This window comes from Aphelocoma coerulescens, chromosome 2, assembly GCF_041296385.1.
Source record: "Aphelocoma coerulescens isolate FSJ_1873_10779 chromosome 2, UR_Acoe_1.0, whole genome shotgun sequence".
In the NCBI taxonomy this organism is placed as follows: Eukaryota; Metazoa; Chordata; class Aves; order Passeriformes; family Corvidae; genus Aphelocoma; species Aphelocoma coerulescens.
This window is the reverse complement of record NC_091015.1, coordinates 144187038-144209977: the sequence shown is the minus strand read 5'-3', so window position 1 is coordinate 144209977 and position 22940 is coordinate 144187038. Positions and strand designations below refer to the sequence as shown.

General features: G+C 37.0%; 1 protein-coding gene across 7 annotated transcripts in view; it reads right to left on the bottom strand.

The window, feature by feature from the left end:
* Positions 1–1336: 1336 nt before the first annotated feature.
* The window catches only part of DPY19L4 (dpy-19 like 4), a 33965-nt gene continuing 12361 nt past the window's right edge, over positions 1337–22940 (bottom strand). For 3 of the 7 annotated variants that reach the window (XM_069005153.1, XM_069005157.1, XM_069005158.1), the window contains exons 9-19: positions 22152–22283; positions 21965–22063; positions 20711–20784; positions 18738–18896; positions 16973–17092; positions 15740–15860; positions 14218–14274; positions 11790–11872; positions 9947–10079; positions 9362–9520; positions 1337–6720 (exon numbers count right to left, since the gene is read on the bottom strand). In XM_069005153.1, coding sequence (XP_068861254.1) covers positions 6556–6720; positions 9362–9520; positions 9947–10079; positions 11790–11872; positions 14218–14274; positions 15740–15860; positions 16973–17092; positions 18738–18896; positions 20711–20784; positions 21965–22063; positions 22152–22283 — 1302 coding nt within the window. In that variant the 3' untranslated portion in view covers positions 1337–6555. Of the gene's footprint in view, positions 6721–9361; positions 9521–9946; positions 10080–11789; positions 11873–14217; positions 14275–15739; positions 15871–16972; positions 17093–18737; positions 18897–20710; positions 20785–21964; positions 22064–22151; positions 22284–22940 lie in introns of those variants that run through there. The other 4 variants (XR_011148446.1, XR_011148447.1, XM_069005155.1 and 1 more) reach the window with 4 other exon arrangements.

The following is a 22940-nucleotide window of genomic DNA, read 5'->3' as shown; positions in this document are numbered from 1 at the left end:
GATTTTGTCTTATTGCCCAGAATTGAAGTCAGATCAGTCATGGAAACCACAGGTGCAGCCAGCAGTTACTCTGGGGAGAGCACAGCTCCTGCGCTCAGTCTCACAGAGAGTGTAACATGAGGCAGTGAAGAAGGGAGCTGCATTCTTACCCATTCTTTTTCAACTTACTTCAGAGGGGAGAATGGCTTAAGGCATCACTTTATATTCACCCTCACCTTACAGAATATTCTGGTATTTACTGCAGTTTAAAAATAAAGTCAGCCTTAACACGTTTTGGGTCTCTCTATTACTACTCAGTACAGCACCAGCAGCAGTCATGGCTTGACAGCAGACAGTACAGTTGTAACTGAGAAACAGGAAGAAATTCCAAGGCATTGTAAAGCTGCTCAAAGTTCTGAAAGTAAATGTATGTACTGATAGTACATTATAACCTACTGAGTAGTTCTGTAATACTCAGGATTGCTTAATGTTTGTATATTCTAGATATGCAGTTTAATCCAAAACAAGACGCATCTCATCTCATCACTATTAAAAAATGCCCGTCACATTCCTTACCCAAGCAACCTGAAAGCATACAGGGATCGAAGTATGGTAAGCTGGGTCACTGCAAAAAGGGGAAAATCTGGGAAACTAGGTCCTACAGATTGCAGAACTACTATTTAGGTGGAAAATAATCCAAACCAATATAATTTCACCTAACACCACTGAATCATTGATTATAAATAGAATATATATTTTGTAGAGGTACAGACTCACATAAAACATAAACATCTATTTATAGACATATATCAATACAATTCTATTATATAGACTAGAATGTTCTCTGTTTCACAGCTAGTTACCACGGTCTCAGTTTTGCATAAAGGCACAGAAGAACAGACAAACACCAACATGAATTTCATGCTGCCAGGAAGCTCCATTTCCCCTCTGAGCTAAGCAACCACAAAGCTTGGCTGCTTGAATGGCTAAACTTGAATACTTCAACATCAGCTCATTTCCTGACTAGCCTAAAACAAGGCAGTCTGATAAATGCTCAAACTCAGAATCAGTATTAATTAAAGACGTATAAGTACTTAATTTTTTTTAGGTGGTAAATGATCTGTTTTTGGAGAAGTGCTCCGTAGGGTATTTCTACTGTCTTTGGAATTTAACTAAAATAATATCAAGATTTCTGTATTATTACATGCTAAATTACTACAAAGTAATCTGCATTCAAAGATTTCTACTAATAATATAGTATAAAAAAATAGAGGGCTCCAAAATATGTAATCATGATCTGTAAAAATTCAAGGCAGATAATACATTAGTAGATTAAAAAAAATTAAATCAGTTGGCATTTGACATTGCATAGCAATTTATTTCCAGGTGACATGCTTGCTGTAGGAAGATCTTTAGGGAGAAAGTCACAGAGTTCAGTAATTCCATATGAAGCAGCTCATATTTTGCTGTTCATCCTCACACAAGTATGTCTCAACAGGCAGTCAGAGTCAGCACGACATATGGATCCAGTCTGAGCAGGCTGCTTGTCATCAAGAGTTGCAAGACTGTTTATGCTGCTCATCAAGACAGACATTTGAGCTATGCTGTACAGTCTTCCCTTGATTTCTCAAAGGATAAAATGGTTTGTGTCCCAAACAATCCACACTTTCTGGGCTTGGCTTTTATTAATTTTTTTTCCACAGAAAAAAATTTGTTACAAGAGAAAAATATTTACTATGTATACATTATTTTGATAAAAAACCATCCAAGACAACAAACAGGACAAAAGCAATTGTATTCTAGACTTGTTATTAAATAGCTGCACATAGATAAGTCCATATGCCATACACACTACTGCTGAACATCACTGTTAACAAGTAAAGCACCACCAATAATTCTTCTGCATTAACTGAAGTAAACAAGTTTGAAACTTTGAAAGTATTTAAACCTTCTGTCCCATCGAATTAAATAGGTAACCTTAAACATCACTTGAAAGGCAGAAATACATATACTTAACTGTGCTGAAACCAAAACCACTGCTGGATTAATTACATTTAAATTCATTGTTGAGGTACAAAACAATTCAAAAGATCTTTAGGCATCACTAGCTCTGCATTTGGCATAGTTAGAGTGCAGCAACACAATGATTGTTAATAATTGTTTTTTTAGCTGTACTGATGAAGTAGAAAAGATTATTTAGATAACACACGCTGTATGTCTTCGAATTCCCACTTTTTTTCCACTCTAAAGTTCGGTTTTTAAAAGATTATTAAAGCATGATTATGCAGATTTATGTTATTATTTCACATGAAATATTGCTTGTGTTGAAATAAACTTCTGCTTCGCTTTCATCTCCAATACCACAGTACTCCAGAGTCCACCTGCCCATCAATCTTTAGCAGACTTACAGATTCAATCACCATTAGTGATAAAAGAAGTTGCTCATTCCATCTCCAAAACACAACACTAAAACAGACACCTCTAAATGCAAACACATCATGTGTGCACGCACCCATGCATTCACAAGCACAGCCTATGCTTTCTCCAGTTGGAGTTGTGGTTGAAGGACAGGTTATATGAAGTTTTAGAAAGTATTTCAGGGACACCTTACAATCCCTACAACCTGACCTTGCAGTTCCTTTTCATGTGAATTGCATGAAAAAGCTGATGGAATGTCACAAGGTATGGACACTTGCAGAGGACTTAGTGAAAATGAGGTTGTAAGAACAAGACTTGGTCCCTAGCCTCTACCTTTCAGTAAGTAGTAATGTCACCAGAGCAAATAGTTGGAAGAATTTTCAATGCCTGTGAAACCTTTTGGCCCTCTTTCTTCCACATTTGTGTATCTTCTCCTCATTCCCACTCTCATGGAAACTGTATTTAAGACTGTGTTGTATTAAATTGTATTTCCATTTATCTTGGAAGAAATAAAATCAATGGTTTTTAAATAATATGAATAGAAGTTAATGGTCAGAAATACCTTTCCTTAGTCTCAAGCATCTCCTGTCAAATCTGAGTTCAAGTATGTGGTAATTCAGGAAGTGAAAGAGCATTTTTTTAAGGTTAAGACAAAACTGCGCATGTTAGTTTAGCTGTGGGTTGGTCAAACTTTAATTCACAAGTCTAAGGATAACAGGTGGATGCCTGAGAATACTATACTAATTTATTCTTTCAAGGTATTTTTTTTTTTGCATTTATTAAGATCAAGTATATCAGAAATTGGAGATGTGAAGGAGGAAATAAGCCAGCAAAATAGCCACACAAATTGCTATGCAAATTTTCATTCTTCCCAGTGAACAGCTGTGAGATGGCTGGCACACATTGCACTGCACTACTTAGGACTCGGGCATCCTCAGAGGCTGGCATATTAAGACACAACAGAAACTCTAGAAATCAGAGGGACAGGAATTAAAAAAAAATCTTCACAAAAAGAAACAGGAATTGAGGTTTTTGTTTGTTTAATAAAAGCTTGCAAGGCACATGTTTCAACTGAATTGCAACATCTACAGCAAAGCAGATCAAAATTTGTAAAACTTTCTCACAACCCTTTCAGGGAGTTAAACCTGTGATCTGGTTGAAAGCCAAACCAGGGCTGTCTGCACAAGTCTGGTGTAATTATGCCCTATTGTTGTCCCACTGAGGGATATCACTGGAACTTATTATTTTTCACAGAAGCTGGAGATCAAACAACATTTTTGCTAGCTGTAGCTGGATAAGAAATTCATTCACTTTCTTTGTAATATATGATTCTTTCAGTCACTCATTTTAGTTATGCCTTTTTACAGGAACAACCACAATGTTCTCCCAAATAAAAGGCTCCTTCTGTTACTTAAGGCTGCTGTGCCAATGGTGCTGCAATATAATTTTCTCTAATATAAAAAGTAAGGTAAAAATCTTAAATGATTCTCCTAAAGCAGAATCAATTGAAGTATCAAGAATACATCTTAAAAAATGTGACAAAACTAATAACAATACCTATATCACAGTTCAAATAAAATTCAACTCGTTCATTTAAACATGTATGAAGGCCAATGTGCTACAAGACAGTTTTGTTTAGGTGTGTGGGTGACTTCATTTGTGGTTTTCTTAATATGTGTGCTCTACATGTAGGTGTTCAAACTACATTCTACGTGGTAACACAACATTGCAGTAAAACACAGCAGGCAGTCAAGGACAGTTGAATGTTGCATCCCGGCATGGCAGTCTAAGGCATGAAGCCGTAAGCTCTGCGACTTCATCTACCCAAGTACAGCTGGAACCCTGAAGTTTGCTACCTGGAATGCTTTATTGCTGATATGAAGTGATATTCATGAATTACTAACTTCAAGAGATTAAATGACCGACACACAGACATGTAATTCCTTGACAGTGATTCAAACAAACTTAAATTGGAAAAGGAACTCGAAATTTCCTTCCAAGCATTACATCTATATCCACACATACAGAGGGGGTTCCTGCAGGCCTGCCATAGCTCAAGTTAATACACGAGCTTCTGTTGGTATACAGTAATGGAGTAGTCAGAAACAGCCCAGTGCAGTAAAACATGGACTTGTGCACAAGCAAATAAATGCAGCCTGCACTCCAGCAGACACGCAGGTACACACTACCCCCAACATGATGCCTGTATGCCCAGAAAGGATATTTACTTAAAACTTGTAACTCAGTTATACTGGTAAATGTTTCTCTCAGTGACAACATCCTGTACATTTGATGGATTTATCTGAACATTGGTTTAAAAAAAAAAGCATAATTTAACATTTTGTCAAGACTCCTAGGCCTAAAAATATAACTGAAAGTAAAAAACAGATTACAGACATGTCGGCTTTTACAACAATAAAGCTTTTTTTCTTTTAAATCACTCCAAAAGTGATAACAAGTTTTAAAAAAATCTCAGCACTACGTGTCAGTGTAAAGTAAGCAAGTGTATCTGCATAGAGCAGAGAAGAATCATGCACATACAACAACATGCTGCAGTTTCTAATTTCAGAGTTAAAATCTCCGATTTGCAGGAACGATTGTTTTGCAGCTTCCACTTGCAGGATGGTTTGCAGATTTTTCAGCTGAGGGTTCATCCTATCCTGCCAGATCCTTCATTAAAGACATCTGGGCTCCAAAGAATCATTCCCACATGTCTGATAGACTGGTCTCTGGGCCAGGTGTTACATGAATTTGTAACTACAGGTAACTCCTAAGGGGTGAGCAGCTTCTTCCAAAACTTAGTCCTGGCTTTTTGTCCAGTTACACCTGTGTTAAGCAAAGCTACTGTTACCTTTTATTGGATTTTCCATTCTCAACACTAGGTTTAGGCCCAGAGTTGGAATTAAAACATCATTCATTCTCCTGAAAGTCTATCAGCCAGCAACAAAGAGGATGAACAGATAATTTGTTAAGAAAAAAGAGTTGTAGAGGCAAAGGGGCTCATATAACAAAGACAAATTTTAGAGGGAAGCAAAACTGCAGAGTACTTTCCCAAATTTTCAAAGATCTGTGTATTTGCATAATTGATATAAAAATAGCTATGAACATCTGTACCATTATTCATTAATGGTGGTGATTATAGTGTTTTAAATGACAGTTATGGCACTATCTTAATATAGCTATTGCATAATAAGTTGAATGAAATGAGTATCACCCATCCTTCCTCACACACACATATACCAGCACACACACAGAGGGGGTAAAACCTAAGTGCAGAAGTCTCAGTAGCAAACCTGGTTGTCCTGCTACACTTGCCTGAAAACAAGTATGGCATACTGTGGTATACTGGCCCATTCTGGTGGCTGCTGAGAAAGACACACTTAGATATACACACATACACACTTAAGTGTGGAAAAATGCTGAAGACAAGTTCTTTCCTGAAGATCTGAGCTTGTCAGCTCCTATTGCTAGGTCTAATTCCTAGCATTTCCACCAACATGTCTCTGTGGACAACAGAGACAACAACGTAGATATCAGTGCCTTAATCTATGGAAGGGTGGTTTAGGTAAAATCTTCCTTATTTGATTTATACAAACTATACAGCTACACATAAGGTGTATAAATGTGTGTTTGATAAACATAGAAATGTTTACCATGGAAGACAGGAAGAATTAAAACACAATAAAAAGAAACCCCAAACTAAAAATCCAAACACTTACTTGGAAAGACTTAGGATATTGATTGCTTTCTGGCTAAAAAATAAAAGCTACATGACTTAAATGAGCTCTTCAAATAATTTTTCAATAATTTTTCTGTATTTACTGAAGTCTATGCACATCAGCTCTCTAATGCTGAAGTTAGAGATCCCATTTACATGAGGATTAAGATGATTTATAATGGGAAGAAAAAGCTAAAAACAAGGAAGACTGTAACACATTGTAGAGACTGTAAAATTGATATATGTTCCCGTTTCCTTCAAGGATGGAATATGTGTCTGCTGATCTGTGGATCAAAGAATTTCAGTTTGGTAAAATAAAGCTGTCAGTACACTGCATGTGTGCACATCTATCTGCAAAAATAAACTTCCTTGATCAAAAGGAACTTTTCCAACTGAAATTCATTCACAATCAATCCTCAGAAAGAAGCTTGCATGCTTTTTCATGACTGGAAGGATATCACAGTGTTGATTCTATATACAAAGTAGGATCTATTCCAGTATACTCGAGTGAAGTAATTCACATATGGAGAATAGTTCATTTTGATTTCATGACAAAACCGTCCATATTTTGAGTAGGCATAGTTGTCACCTTCCTCACAAACCACCTGTCAGAAAGAAAAAGACCTAATTAAAGTACTGAAGAAAAGTGGTTACAGAATGTAATTCTGTACATTTAATTAACTTTCGTATTCTGTAAATTTTGTTTATGATAGACATTTAATTTCCACATTGTACAGTTCCAATAAACTGAAAACACACTCCTGTATAATTTGTTTAACCACCTAAAATAGTCTTTGTGAATTACTCCCTTTGTCAAGGTAATGGATATTAAAACCAGTGTACTTCATTCATACTACAAACAACAACAGCAGTGGAAATTACCCACATGCCCTGTTTACCCAGTAGTTCAAACCTGACTGGCACAGGGCATACCAGTATGAAGGAAAGGAAAATCTGAACTACCTTTTCCAGGCCAAATAAGTTTGACATACCTAATAAAGACCAAAGACACACACACATTGCCCTACAAATGCCAACCAATTGACTTGGAAGCAAACTGTGTGTTTTAGCATCTACTGTCTGATCCCTGAAGAAATCCCTTCATTATTCCTTCTGATGGCACAAATTTACATGGTTTTAAAAAAAGGTGGTAGGACAAACTCATGAAGAAAAATCCACCAGTGGCTGCCAAACACAAAGATAATTGCCCTGAGCTACAGTCCTTCAGCAAGAGATTGCTGGAAAACATTTGTCTTTCCCTATCAGTAAACCTATGCTCTCAGCCAGTGTCAGAAACAAGATACTGGACTAGGACTATAGGATATAGCACAAGCTAGAAAATAGTACTTATCTTCTTAAACACTGCAATTCAAAACACACCCACAGACCTGTCAACGTAACAGCGTAACACACTGTCCACTGTCTCACTTACTTTGGGAATAAGTAAATGCTGCAGTTGCAGTCTCCAAGTACATATGCACTAGCCTCCACTACTTTGGAATGTCTTGATAATCTTCCAGTATGACTTAGACAATTTTTGTTAGCAAGCAAACTGAGAGATTTGTTTAAAGCTTCCTGAGACAATACACTTTATTAACTTTCCAGAATAAACTATGTCTGAAAAAAACCCCAACATACCCAAACCAACCACTCCCCCCAAAACAACAACAACAACAAAAACTAAGAAGGATTATCAAGCTTATGTGCAAGAGAGAAGCATGCAGGAAGCATGGAGATGAGAGATGCAGGGGTATGAGAGTATGGAATCCTCAAATTGTGGTTAACCACTCCAGTGGAGATCCTAAGTGTGAAGAGGAAACAGGAACTTACTCATGCAAATACAGATCTGAGAAAAAACTGAGAGGTGACCTGAGCTGATTAACAACGATGGAGGTTATTCATACACACACACTCTAGTTATGGTACAGTATATTGGATATATCCTGGAATAATCACAGCATACATCATTTTAGCAGCAAGACAAGGAAAGAAATAATAGATTTCAGCTATGGTAAGGAAGTTAATAGAAAAACTGAGACAATATCCTTCATGGATAAAGTAGTTAGGAAACCTAGAAGTGAAACTGACACCAGTTGTAGATTCCTGAGGATATACAGAATAATCCCCTAGTAACATACCACCCCTATAAATTACTCCCTCAAGACAAAGCAGCTACAGGAATAAAATCCTTGCATTACAAGTTCTTTTGAACTGTTTCATCAAAAGTAGAGCTTATAAAATAATTAACACAGATTAACAGCTTGGATTTTTCCTGAAGAAAGGAATGGAAAACTATATACAAGAAGCATATGTATGTCTTCCCCATTAAAGAAAAGGAAAAGATTCAAACCAAGGATTCACTTGGTATAGTTAACACACACTAGACTCTGATGTCAAATAGGTGCTTAAGTTCCTTCTTGGACAGGAAACCAACTAAATGTAGGTAACCTGTGACTGCTTAGAAGAAACTGGTGACTCTCTCTTTCCTGTTGACCTGAGAATAAGCAATGAAACTCTAAGCGAGTTCAAGGCCACTCCCCGCCTTTATAAAATCAAAATTTTTGCGGATTTCCAGGAAGCCAATGAACAAGTGGAGCGAGATCACCTTATAAACCCCATCTTACTCCCTCCTTCAGCAGCAAGAGCAGCACTAACAGCCAGAGACAGAACATGGCAATGACAGAAGCAGCATTCATGGTGCAGTTTATTCAACCAATCTTTCTACCAGATGTGGTTTAAACTATCTATTGGTGTGCTAACCTGTCTGCAAAGCTGAACTGAATAGACTTGCACCCTCATCAGAACCAAACAGGCTGCACTGAACTAAATGGCAGGCTGGTCCTAATCCCAGCCAGAGTTCTTCTAAAACTGAGTGCATCCATTTTAGAATTTCATCTTCAAAGCTACTGAAGAATGCCTTCTGAGGCAGGACTTCACTGCTTTTGTAATTACCTCTTCAGATGTCAGTCCTGAACATTTATATATAGTTAAATGGTATTTAATGATTGGCTGAAAAGCAGCACAGCTAGATACTCATCTATTAGGAGGGATTAGGGCAGTTAATAGTATTGGATAAGATTATAAATTTAAGAAACAGCAATCCAAAAATTAACCGATCACTTTTAAAATTTGAGTCTTGGTCTACATGTCAATTACAATAAGAAAAATAAGACCAGCATTTTAAGATTTGTTTTTAATTTAATTATTTATGCATTCAAACATTCATTTTTTCTCACCGATACTTACATGACCGTTAGCAATATCCAACAGATCTTTAATTCTACATCCTCTTACAGGTCCCACTTCATTGCAAATTGAATCTTCAATAACCAGAAAGTTGGCTTTGTAGGATGTGAGTATCTTATAAATATCCTCTGCTGACCTCTTTGAATAGATCTGATAAATCTGTAAATTGAGAAAACATGTTCACGCCATGCAAAAATCAGGGGTAACTTAGATACTGGGACACACACACCCCCCCCAACGATGACCTATCTGCAATAACAAATGGTATGTACACACCAAGATATAAAAAGTTTGGTTTGACATCTCCCAAAAGTGAGGAAATAGCCAGCTGAATGGGAAGTATTTGTCTCTACTGATGGCAAGTTCTCATCTTACATACTCCAAGTGGCCTGAAAAGTCTTTGGAAATAATATTTTGATACTGTTTCTGTGCAGAATGAAGTACTGACAATCTACTTGATAATCCATGTCTGCTGGACTCCTATGTCCTCTTCCCTTCTAATACATTTGATTTTTTTTTTCATTACATTTGGGTGAAGAGGAACAGTTTCTGTGACATGCCACATTTATGGAGTTGGATACTTACATTCTCATTTCTTTTCAGAAGATCATCATCATTATACAAAGGCAAACTCGACACCGTCCATCCTGTACAGAGCTTAATCACACCCATGAGCTGTGGGCTGCCTGCAAACACTGCAGCCACAGGAGCCTGTCGTCTGCAAAAGCAACACCAACACACATGAGTACTGCATGCACTCATCAAAACAATTTATTACACTGTGGGATCTGTTAGTGTGCTGCAGAATGGAGTACTTGAAGGTATCACTGGGGGTCTAATTACAATTGGTGATGGCATTGCTGTGGCAGTACCTTCCTTGCCAGGGAAAACTCAGACCTGGAGCAATATGGAGTTTGAAAGGAAGGGTTCCTGCTGGGGCAAGGGCTGATGGTTGTTCTCTGCTCCTTGCAATCCTCCAAGCACCATTCAGAGTGGGCCTGGAATGGATCCAAGTATTGCTTTTCTGAATGGTTGCCAACTCGTGACAAAACAAGCTTGGGAGAGATGGTAGGTAGAAGGAGAAACAACGTGATGTTATCTTGTAGGGGAAAAATTTGTGATTGTTGTAACTTGATCTCTAGGACCATGTATTTCATAATCTATGAGAAAATAATGTCAGCATACAGAATAATGTCTACAGCAATTATATTTCTGGGCTTGGTATAATTTTTTGACTATTTGTATTTCTGTATTAGTGAAAGAAAACAGTCATTGTCACACTTTATTACAGACTGTGGCAACTTCAGTAGAGAAAATTCAAATTAAATTTGTATTATCAGAGAACACTTTAAGAAAATATTCTGTAATAATGACATTGAATTAAAATTTCAATATGGATAGCTAAGTATATCCATAAGAAGAAAAAAAATCTTTGTTTTCTTTAAAAACAAGAACAGCTGCTACAAATAAGGGTAGTCAAATTGCTCATAGCTGGGTGAATCTCAATGAAATTCACCATGATTAATTATGTACTTGAAGTATATGCAGACTAACATAAAAGCAATTAGATACTTGGCATTATTCCACTTGCTGCCTTGAAGAGCTACAGCAGTGACAAACAACATACACTACTACCACAACAAGAAGAAATTGGCTGGAACGCTAATTACCAGCCTTGCCTTTTCTGAAGACGAACAGGTTGACATTAAAGACTACATAAACACAGAAAGTAATATTCTAAAAAAATACAGTTAAAGCTAAGCTATCTGAACACAAGGGATCTAATTTTCAGAAAAGTGCAGTTCCTAATGACATAGTTCAAAGTTAGATTGAATGAGGTAGAATGCAATTTTGAAACTTCTGGTGGTAAGAAAAATATATCTGTGAAAATAACTTGACTTGGTATTCGCTGTGTATATGTTCAGTATAAGCTATATAACATAGCTCCATACTCACTGTGGTCAAAGGGGAAGTCTGAATCATACATGTTCCTCTCCATGTATCCTGACAAAAGTCTCTAAATCCTCACATCCAGGCATTTCATTTTATTGGCTCAGGCACATAACATTTCAGTGTTTTTGTCCCCTGCTGGCATTACAATCAACATGAATCCTCTAATCTAATGAAAAGTTAGCGTGCAAAGAAGCAAGTACGAAGATCTCCACCTCTATTTGGAAACAAGGTCTTGAAATGACATTAAACATGACCTGCTTGTGTGTTTCAGGATCTTCTCTGGTAATCAATGATAAACTCCTGTTTCTTTTCATGGGAACAATACCAAACTTAAAATACACACTTCTTTCCCCATGCATCATTGAATGACTTAGCAAGGGAAAACCTAGCTTGATAGAGGTAGCTCCACAAACTGCTGAGATAAAAATACCCTTACAAAAAGCAGTAAAACAGAAATTTTGGACTTCATGCTTACTTTATCCATGTCATAAGTTCTACTGTATCAGGATCATAGAATTCTTGCAGTTCTGTAAGCTCTGTCATTATTCTAGGGAAAAACTGATGGAAATGCTTTTGGTTACTTACAGTTAAAAAAAATATCTATAGAGCATCTCATTACATTAAGGCTTTAAGTGATACAACAGAAATGGGTTTCAACAGTTTTCCCTCCTGACTGGTACTTTTGCTTGAATATTTTGCAAAACTCAGCTTACACTTACTTACCTGACAGCAGGAGACCCTCTCCACAATAAGTATGTTAAACAGAAGTTCTCATCACTCTCTGTTTTATTAGAACACTTATAATTAAAAGTAAATTAAAAAAATAGCAGCAACAACATTCATAAACATTACATGGCCTTAAATGCATCAAAACCATAGTTCAGGTGGTCATATGCAAATGCCTACAAATACGGGCACTGAACCGAAAAGATGATAAATCTCTCTTGGTAAATCTGCTCGAGCAGGAGGGAGTGGACTGTTGTGACTTGATGGAAAGGTGTTATGCAAGCAAGACAGAAGAAATTTCCTAGAGAAGCCCTGGTAATGTGCCCTGGATTTGCTCCTGACTCCAATCACTGCAGTGAAGGAAAGCACACTACATTGTGTGAAGTGGGATATCTCAGTTTATGCTCTTGAAAAACATTTTGGGAAAAGGAGGGATTCTGTGAAGTGAGATAGAATGCCACCTCTTTCAAACCAGGCCAGATTGCAACCCTGCTTCATGGCTTCCCTATCCTGTCAGGTTTGAGGTCCTTTACTAAGATGGGAGATTTTGTCAGTCCTTGTGCCATTTATCTGAGAAAGGCATGGCTGGAAACTGGCCGGCCTTGAGGGGCTGGAGCAGGTACATATAAATGCTGTTGTAAAAACTAAATGAAAGTTACTGGATGTCAGCTCTTTTGGAAAAGAATGAAGTTTACAGGTTATGCCAGACTAAAGGGACAACTTATTTGGGACAGCCACAGTAGACAGACAGTTAGAAGTGGGAGCCTGCTTTTAACTGAGGGGTTTCCACCCCCATTACCTGGACAACTCAGCTGTCAAGTGACAGCAGTCTACAACCAGCACAAGAGCAGCTGCTGTATGTTAGTGTCAGGGCTGGAAGCACTGCTGTTTACACATACATTGGAACTACTCCCAAAACGGATGGAAAGAGAACTGCTACTGCCACTCCAAGGAGAACCTCCTTCACTCATCAATCACAGCACCTGGGAAAACCTAGTTAGGGGAGGGACTATGCCAGACAGTCAGAAGACAGCCAAGCAAAAAGATGCTGAGCTATACACTCAGCCTTTTATAAGCACAGATAAGATTAGGAATCTCAAGGCATTTTTGCTGCTCCGTTACTTCTAATCAACATTCCCAACCTCAGAGATGAGTTATGAATCTGGAGAGCAAACTGTTCACCGCTGCTTAAAAGCAGAAGCTGCATCTGCAATGGAAGAAGCCCTCTAGAGTCCAAACCTCCACACTGCTTTCATTAAAACAACTGAAAAATAATTACTTTGTTAACTAAATTAGTTTCCTCTATTGTAATAGATTTCATAACTCTTTTGAGCAACTCTAACTTTTTTACAGACAGTATCTATTGCTCCATCAAAACCATGTAAAAATGCTACAATAGAAAATTTGGTTGCAATGTAAGACAGATGTTACAAAACCTGTTAAAATACTGTTGGTCAAGACTGGCTTCTATATATGAATTCTTAGAAGACTATCCAAACTATTTTAAAGCTGTGCCAATACAGCAGAGGATTACACTTTATGAGATGTTTCACACGTTTTTTGAACTCACAGGAGCTTAAAAAATAATTTCCAGATATTCTACCCTCCAGTCTGTCTGCAACTTGCAAGAAAGAACCAAATATTAATTTTAAACATGGAAACATCTGTGGCTTTTCTTCCCTGCATTGTAGTAGGTACACACCTCAACACAATGGTCTGCACAAGTAATTTAATTCCATTATAACTTGATGGGAGCTTTTCAAACAGATTATTTGCATATGGCCTCCTGTAATTTTACTTCATCTAACTTCACTCCTTCTCACTAAAACTAAGATTGAGGCAACATAGTTTTCAATATCCTGTGTTTTCATTTGGCAGTATTTTCTTTGTTCAGTCAGTTTATACATTCAAAGCTTAACAGCTGAATATGACAAACTCTTCATTTAAACACTTCTTAATTACAATAAATGATCATTAACAAATTAAATTGTCAAATACCTTACACTGAAAAAAGTGAATAGTTTTGTTTAAAAACAGAACATATTTTCAGTGGATGATAGCTTCAATTTCATCACATATATTTAATTTCACCGAGCACATTTCATTATATTTGCTCACCATTTTGACTCATATTGAGCCTACAAACAAAGAAAACTCCACAAAGGTACTTTTCTTACCTCTTTCCACAAGCTGAATCCAATTATAGTGGGAACTGCCATACTCAGAATGAGAGCCTAGAAAGTACACGTTAGAGAAAATGGATTATGCACCATTCTACAACACTGAGGTGTCTGTTGATTCTGCTCATACAGTAAGCAATATTTATGTCTGAAACCTTAGAGTGACAGTAGGTGAAACTTCGTGATTTTCTACCACTTGACTTGAAAAAACTTTCCTCAAACAAGAATTTGCCTAATTTAGCATGGAAGGCTTCATTTGACTCACAAAAACTTTACCACCAATTTTAGGGACAGTTAATTACTCCTCAAGTAACAATGATTCCATGTGCACATGATGTAGGGAACAGAAGAAAGTAAACACTTCACATTCAAATGCAATGAGAGAACATGAGAAAGGAAAAAACCAAGCATTTCAAACCTCTGATCTTATTGATGCTTTTGTTCAGATCAGTATTATTGACAGGCAAGACCCAGAAACCCATCTTTCAGCATACCATCAATCTAGTTGTGATACAAGTTTTGTTTTGCAAGAATGAGAAAATAGCTTGTATGGTACAAGGAACGTTTGGTAAGGAATGCACACAAGGCATTCCTTTGATAATAAGCTACTAACAGATCTACTGATAGTAAAGATCTTAATAGTAAAAAAGCAGGTCTATATCACAGAAAGCATGACGTATATAAAAGAATGTGCTTACCATGTACCTGAACATATTGTTACTCCTTGACTGAAAGAACACAGTTAATGTTTCTGATATAGCAGTGTATGGTATTTTCACAGGAGACATAATGAACCTCAAAGTAGAATACATTATTTATTCCTATAAGCCTCTTGAATTTAAGGTAAGCAATATCCTATCCCTATTTTATTAATAAAACCAATGCACAAAGCTGTTAAAAATCACAGAAAGCATCTCTTGTCATATTGAGAATAAAGCTAGGGTTGGAAGCAGGGGAGCTGTTTGCATTGTAACACAAGCTTATCTTCAGTCACAACACTTCTATATAATGGCCACATATGCACAAATCTTATGCAAAGTAATTTGACTAACCATTTCTTATGAAGCAGTTTTATTCTCAGAAGTTAAATACATCTTACTACCACATTTTAAGACCCATTTCTCAGTGAAACAAGGCTTATGTCTTCCCTGGGCACCTGTACTTTTTCTCCTGCATTCCGCCTAAAAAATGCATGACCTTCTTGACCAATCCCAACTAGATATGACAGAGAGATTGAGGTCTCAAAGATTTGTTAAAAGAAGTTGAGATGAGTGAAAGGGAGACGAAGACAGCTCTGCTTTTTATGAGGAAAGGTTGTAGTGGGAATGCAACTTTATCACCAGGTGTCAGAGAACATGTGATACTAAGAACCAAAGACAAAGCAGACTATATGCGATCCACTGCTCACAGAACAACCTGGTGTTTTCATGGATTCTTTCATGGGTCTTAGATAATTGGTGTTTACAAAGCTATATGCTTGTTGGCTGTATTTTCCAAGACTTTGGCAACAGCAACTCACCAGCAGTATTGGGTGCACAGCTTTCAGTCGAAGCCACTTGAAAAGCGTCATCCAAAGTTCGGGAGAGCACACACCAAATGCAGCAAGCATGCAAACATAAGGTGTCCATAGATATTTCATTCTGAAAAACACTGCAATAACTTAGTTGGGACCCTGTGCATGCCTCTGTACTCAAACTATTATTAAAACATTCAATTTTTTTTCTTATGTCAAACACAGTGTGGATGTTGAAACAATCTGAGGTCAACTTTAGTGGCACTGGAGGGTAAACCCAGGAAATCTCTAGCAGAAGAGCTGGCACCTGATTATCTGCTGCAAGACAGAGGAGCAAGATCCAAGGCAAAAGATGACAAAATCCTTCACAGAGCTCAGGGGAGGATGAAAGAAAAACAGAGAATAGTAAAGTCACTTGGCTGTTGTGGTTTTCCAGCCAAGGAGGGGTAAAAAGCAGCTATTCAGCAAAGCTGTACAGACAATGTACTATAAGGGAGCTCCTGAAGAAAGGAAAGGAAAATATTTAATTAACAATTTATGATTTGCTGGTGTTGTCTGCCTCTTAAGGATAGACTAGTTAACTCAGAACAACTACATGATAACCCAACAGTCTGCTCACTTTAAGCAATATTTGAGAATATTTAGATTTTAAGACGAGGAGCCTAATAAAAACACAAGCTTGATATCTTCAAGCTGATTAAGCTGAGAAACAAGATTAGAACAATAATATCTTCCAACCACCAGTTTCTCTAGCTTTAAGGACTAACACAATACTTCTGACATTAGTTCTGCTACTGCTTTAACCTGTCAAGCAGAGGTACACTTTGTGGTAGCCTACACACAAGGAGATGGATAAGAAATCTTCCATGTTCCAATATTCCAGCACTATTCTGTTCATCAAAACACTACACAAGCTCTTGCTAAAAATAATTACAGCACAGTTCTACACTTAAATACCATAAAGAAAGTGATTAAAATGTGATTCAATTAATGTCTTGGATCTTGGCTGCATTAAAGCTTGGAAAACATGTTAAAGAAACCAAGCACAATTGTTCATATAACTATATCCAATTTATAATCAAAATGATCTTTGATCTTTGACTGCTCCCCTCCTAAGATGTATCACTATATGCCAAAATTATTTCCAAAAAAGGATGAATTTCAAAGGGGTATTTGGTGTATCGTATCCAGTAAGGAACTCTGTTGCTTTCAAAAGAGATACATCAAAATCAGACTTACCCTTCCAAACACATCGCTAGACAACCAAGCAAAATTGTGTGAATTACATGATAAACTATTTCTGGCCTCTCTCCAATTCGACCATCCTCAAGTTTAACTGTCTCTTTCAGTGGTTCACCACTGCAGTTGGAGAAAATGAGACATCACTTAATTCAGACATTATCCCAGGAAAAGGTGCCAATAAAAATACGTTTAAGTCAGCAGTACACTGAGATCATTCTGCATCATAGCATATAATACTGTTGCACTGTTTACTTGCTTTTTGTACTTGATCAATGACCTATCAGTATCCACTGTCCCTTGTTTTAGACTGCAACTTCTCTGGAGCAATGGCTGTAAATTAAAACAATGGAATCACTGCCTGTGACCATAAATCTTACTGTAAGGTAATTCAGTACCAAGAGACAGAGCATGTACACTCTACAAACATGTAGATGGATCATGCTGAACATGCATTTTAAGTTCCTTCATACCATTAGCCTGGTAAAGAATTATGGAATGTGTGTACCACTTTACAACAAAGATAACAAAAGTAGCTTTTAGTCACATATTATAAATTCTAGTAATATATTGTAAATAAAAATCATAGCCAAAATCTTTCAACAAAAGGTTTGCTATGAACAAGATAGCAAGGCGTAAAATAGATAACAATTCTTTCTACCATGATGTGATTCCAGGTTACATTTTTATAATAAGCTTCCTTATAGAAAATGAAAAAAAATCTTTTGAGATTATTAACTGACTCAAAAACTAAAAAAAAAAAAAAGAGGGAGAGAAGGTTTATTTTAAGTTTTTCTTTAAAAAGGTGTTGGACACAGTGTAGTCATTCCTCATTACAAAGTAATAAGTAGCTATTTTAACCACTAGAAAACAATCAGAAGTTTGCTCCATTGTTTTAAATATACTATCACACATCCAACCTGAAAAACATTATCATTTATAGCAACATAACCTTTACCTGTTAGAAGCCTTCATCCTTGAAATAAACCTATTGATTTTTGCTGCAGACAAGTGAGAAATTTGTTCTAATATCTGAGCAGTTACACCATTCATCTTCTACCAGGAAGAGATAATTTCCTAACCACTGAGTTTCCAAGACAAGTTATGCTAGGATCTACAGCGTTGCTATTCTTACTCTTTTTACAAAGACAGTTCCACTACCCCTTCTCTCAAGGGAACTGTGAATCACTGTGAAACTAAAAATAATTGAGTCAGTTTTACTTCAGCTCTGTTCCAAGCAGCAAAGGCTAATGGACCTTATCACAGTAAACAAAGGTTTTATAAAATAAACAGTGAAGCATTGGAAATCCAAAAATCCTCTCACCTCCACCCATCTCATCTGTCTCAACATGTAAACTTGAAAAAAAAAAACAAACCAAAAACCCCAAATCCGAAATAGAAAAAAAAATTCTAGCAACAATTGGATAACTTTGCTGTTGGAAGGAGAATTACAGTTACAACATCTTTCTCTGTCAATGGGAAGAGACATAAACACATCAGCATACATTAGCCAGAGCTCTGCAGGAATTGCACCTGCGGGGAAACAAACAAATGACAACTCCCTGTCCTGACAGGAGGGATGCTCAAGAAGCTCCTCACTAAAGGACTTTTCTTTAGGAGGCTCTGGTGGGCCTTCCCACTGGTGCTCACACCCTGAAAAGCTCAATGGTACAACAGACTTGGGAGCAACACATGACGACCATTCCCTGAGGCATCCAGGAGCCTCTTATTTTTAACTTATTTTTCATATAAACAAGTTACTTACCAAATTCTCCTAAAAATGACCTGAGTTACAGAAAAAAGGCAGATAATTAATACTAAAATATAAAAAGGCAACAGTGATGACTGTGTTAGTCGCAAAAAAAAGTCTTGAGAAGGTGCCTGAAGAGATTCTTGACAAAGGAGCCAATTCATTGTAAAATTCCTAGTAAGGCAAAAACATTCCATTATAAACAATAACAATATCCCATAGATTAGAAAAAAAACCAACAACCCAGCACAAAACAATTGCAGTTTAACCTATTCATGTCATGGGAAATTACTTGAAGTTCATCTTTGAAAAGTTACCTTTTTATCATTTGAAACTGCTAAACTGCTTTGCAAGTACTCTTTACAGTAACTGTCAAAAGCTTATATTCCCAAAAAGTATTTGTGATCTGAAGAGAGCAGACTACAACTCCTTTATATCACAAAAGCCCAACCTCCCATATAACTCCATTATGGGGACCACAAAGCACTTAGTTGTCACAGTGGATTAAGATTTTAGAGATGCTGATGCAAGAAGGTATGCTTGTCCTCATTCCAAAGAAGGAGGTGAAGAAGGGAAAGTGGTCATCTGAGATCACAAAGAAGCCTGAGGCACTGCCAGGAATAAAATCCTTAATGCTGAAATTCTAGTTCTGCAGCCGAAGCCACTTGATCATTCTTCTTTCGCAGTTAACAAGCAGGAAGATTATACACTCTGCCAAGCACTGTCAGTGTGTATTCTCAACTGGAACTGGTGCAGCATGTGGTGCTGTGAATGCATTCTTGTCTTACTTTGTTTTGCTTTCCTGCCTCTTTTCATTTTCTCCCAAGGGAAGACTAGAGGACTGAACGACTTTCAGACAGAATCAGTTTAAAGATTAACAGCTGGGCATGTCCAAGCTGGCCTTAAAAGACAGATCTTGAAGCTCTTGTGCTGCAAATCATAATTCCAATACACAGTTACACAATATCCCAGGCATACAGGCCCTCAGTTTGTCTCAATCTCTGGCTTCATTGCAGAGTCTGACAGCTTGAAAAGTGTCGTGTAGCAAGTCCCCAGGGGGAAAAAAAGGGAAATCTGTTAATACCTGGGAGGAGCTGAATAAACTGAAATCCTGACCAGGAGTCCTTTCTTTTCTTGCAAAACACTTAAGAATGGGTCTGTGTGTGTGTTAAACAATGCATCTTAGTCAACGTCTCTACATCTTGTCTTCCAAAAGTTCCCCAACAGTTTTAGTTGGGTGTGATGTCATTTTCCACTTGTTCCCCTGAAAGGCTATAAAGTAGTTTTTTCTAAGAGAGATGCAGTTCTTAGAAGAGAGTTCCAATTCCTGCACAGAATTGCAAGTCTTGGCTTGGGTCCAGGAGGCGTGTCAGTCCTTACTAACACTTCATTGGAAGTTTTCCAGAAAATCTGTTGCCACGACGTTTTCTTGTAGTCCAACATCCAACTCTTTTACAGATACTAATGTTTTTTCTCAGAATCACAACAATTCCCTCTGACTTTTAAGATGTCCCTTGTCCTAATTTCTTCCAAAACATACAGGGGGATTTGGGGGTACCCACAACCCAAGCCTCTTTTGAGATAGCATCAATAATTCATGACTCTTTCCAGAGCCTTCTTTTCCAGGCTATAAAAAGCTAGTACTGCCACCTTTACCCTATTATCTTTGCTTTCAAGTCTTATTAGAAACACTACACAGGGTACAGAAAGTTTTCACTCTTCAACATCACAAGAGAACAAAAATACATGAAATGCTTTCACCCCAAGGCATGAAAAATACTGAAGTGCCTTGGAAACCTCAATACCCTAAGTAAATTCTGTATGTGCACATTTTTTTTACTTCAATCTTAAAACCAGACAACAAATAACTAAACTATTTCCCTAGCTCCTCTAGCAAATTCTCACAAGCCACTGAAATGATGCACTTCTCAGAGCAGTTTTCAAAGTCTGGATATCTTGGGAGGTGTAAAGAGTTCAAATACACTTACTTAGTTGTGTTTAAACCAAGTTTTACTTCGATGAACTTCAGCAAATGCTCATTTTCTTTATGAGGAACGAACATCTGAAAATTAATTTAGCAGAGAAAAATCATACAAAATGCTGGAAGCACATAGTCGTTCAGATTACAAAATGCCAGCTAACAATCAACTATTCAAGATTTAGTTAAACCTAACAAAATGGACTAAGTGTGTCAATTAAGGTACTGGTATAGTATTGTAAATCTTCACTTCAATAAATCTGTATTTAGGGTTTCCTTGAGAATATTATTCCCTTCATTCCACTGCCATACCACAACAGGAGGGCGAGTGAAAAGCTGCCAATAAGTTGTCAAAAGACTACTGAGCAGTGTAAAAAGGATCATGAAAAACAGACACAGAATTACTCCCCAGCAAGCATAAGAATGTTGCACTTGACTCCACTAGAAAATAGGACTGCAGCTGAGTAAAAGTCATGAACATTTGTAATCTTCACACAGATTATCTGAGCTGCCTCAAGTTCTGTAACTTACTCATAACTGTAATTCAAGTCATATTTTTCAAGGTTAGATTTTATTTTCCTGGAGATACAGCAAGACTAGTCAGTCTGAATGGCACAAGAAAATAATTATATATAAGCATTCCTTCAAACCATCTAGGGTTCAGTAATTTCTTTACTTTTAAGTTAATACTGTTTATTATAATAACCATGGTGAGTTTGAGACATAGAAGAAAAGCACAATAATATGTGTAAAAGGCCAGCAAGAGGGAATTGCTAACCAAAACACAAGACCAGGCTAAAATCCCACTGTGTAATCTCAACTCTTATCTGACCCCTACACAAAGTGAAAGCCTCTGTTCCCTTGTTCTACTTGAAATTTAATTGAAAATTAGTATCTACTCTAAGACTACTCATCCTTGTTCCTGGCTATTGTGCCACCACACAAGAATATTATTTTAATATTTAGACTAGTCTGTAGAGGCCATCCAAATTATAACAAACCCTATGTTTATCAAATAGATAAAATGTCTTTTAAAGAGTATTTCTATACTATTTCAACCCAAAAGACCAGAACCCCAACAAGACCAAGCTGTTTGCATTGCTAAAAAATTACTCAATTTTTAGTACTCATACTTACTATGAATAAAGCTATGAACTATCATATCAATAAGATACACATCACTTCAGAAGATTTTTTCAAGATATATCTGAAACTTTTGATTTAGATTCTGACAATTAAAAGCACTTTTACAGAGGAATCTTACCTTTAATAAGAAGTTTAGTGTCACTGCTACTGTAAGTACCAAATAAGTATACATTATTTTCAGCAATCTTGACACAAATGTACTTTTCTTCATATTCATCTGCAAAAATATTTAAAGAATGCTGTATCATTTGAAGTTCAGTTTAAATTTTAAAACTACACTCAGGGTTAGAAGAAAGTCCAGTTACCTGAAGGGATTTGGAGAGCATTAAAGCTACTACAAGACTCAGTAATGGTGACACTAGTAAGGCAGAATTTTCAAACTGCAGAAGGTACCCCACGATGAGAGAAAACAGGTAGATTCTGTATACCTCATGCACCTGTTGAAGAAAAAAATAAACACTAAAATAAAAATACAGTGGATATAAATCCTGCTTTTTAGAGCAGTAGATAGCTCACTCATTCCTCTGTTAATCAGGGGATTAATGGAACTCGATCCTTCGACTCATGAGTCTAGCAGGGTACCATTTGGCTCTGGAAAGTATTGCACATGAAAATGATCCTGGTCAGCCTCAGTAACTAGTGGACAATTACTTCACAAGAATTCTGTAAAAATGGCAGAAGCAGGAGCATTTTACCAGGTCTCCCCATTCAGTAACACCTCACTGTGATGCAGCACGAAGCAGTAACCACAAGGCACCAATAAGAACACACAATTTGTGACAGAGCTCACTGCTGCAAACAGGTGCTTTCCTTGCCCTCAAAATAACTTGTTCATTAATCTGTCTCAAGAATACTCAGACTGTTATCGATACTTGTTATTTACTATTTTATAAGCAGATCTTATAAACCCTGATGCTTGATTCTTCAGACTTTTACCAGAACATCCATTTTCTCCCTTATATACCCTGCTTTGAACTACAATAGATCAAACATTTCCCACTGCTGAGGAACAGAATAAAAAGCAACTGAAAGAAGAGGTGAAGGATTAGAATTGCATGCAGTTTGATATCTAATAAAACCAGAAGGCACACATG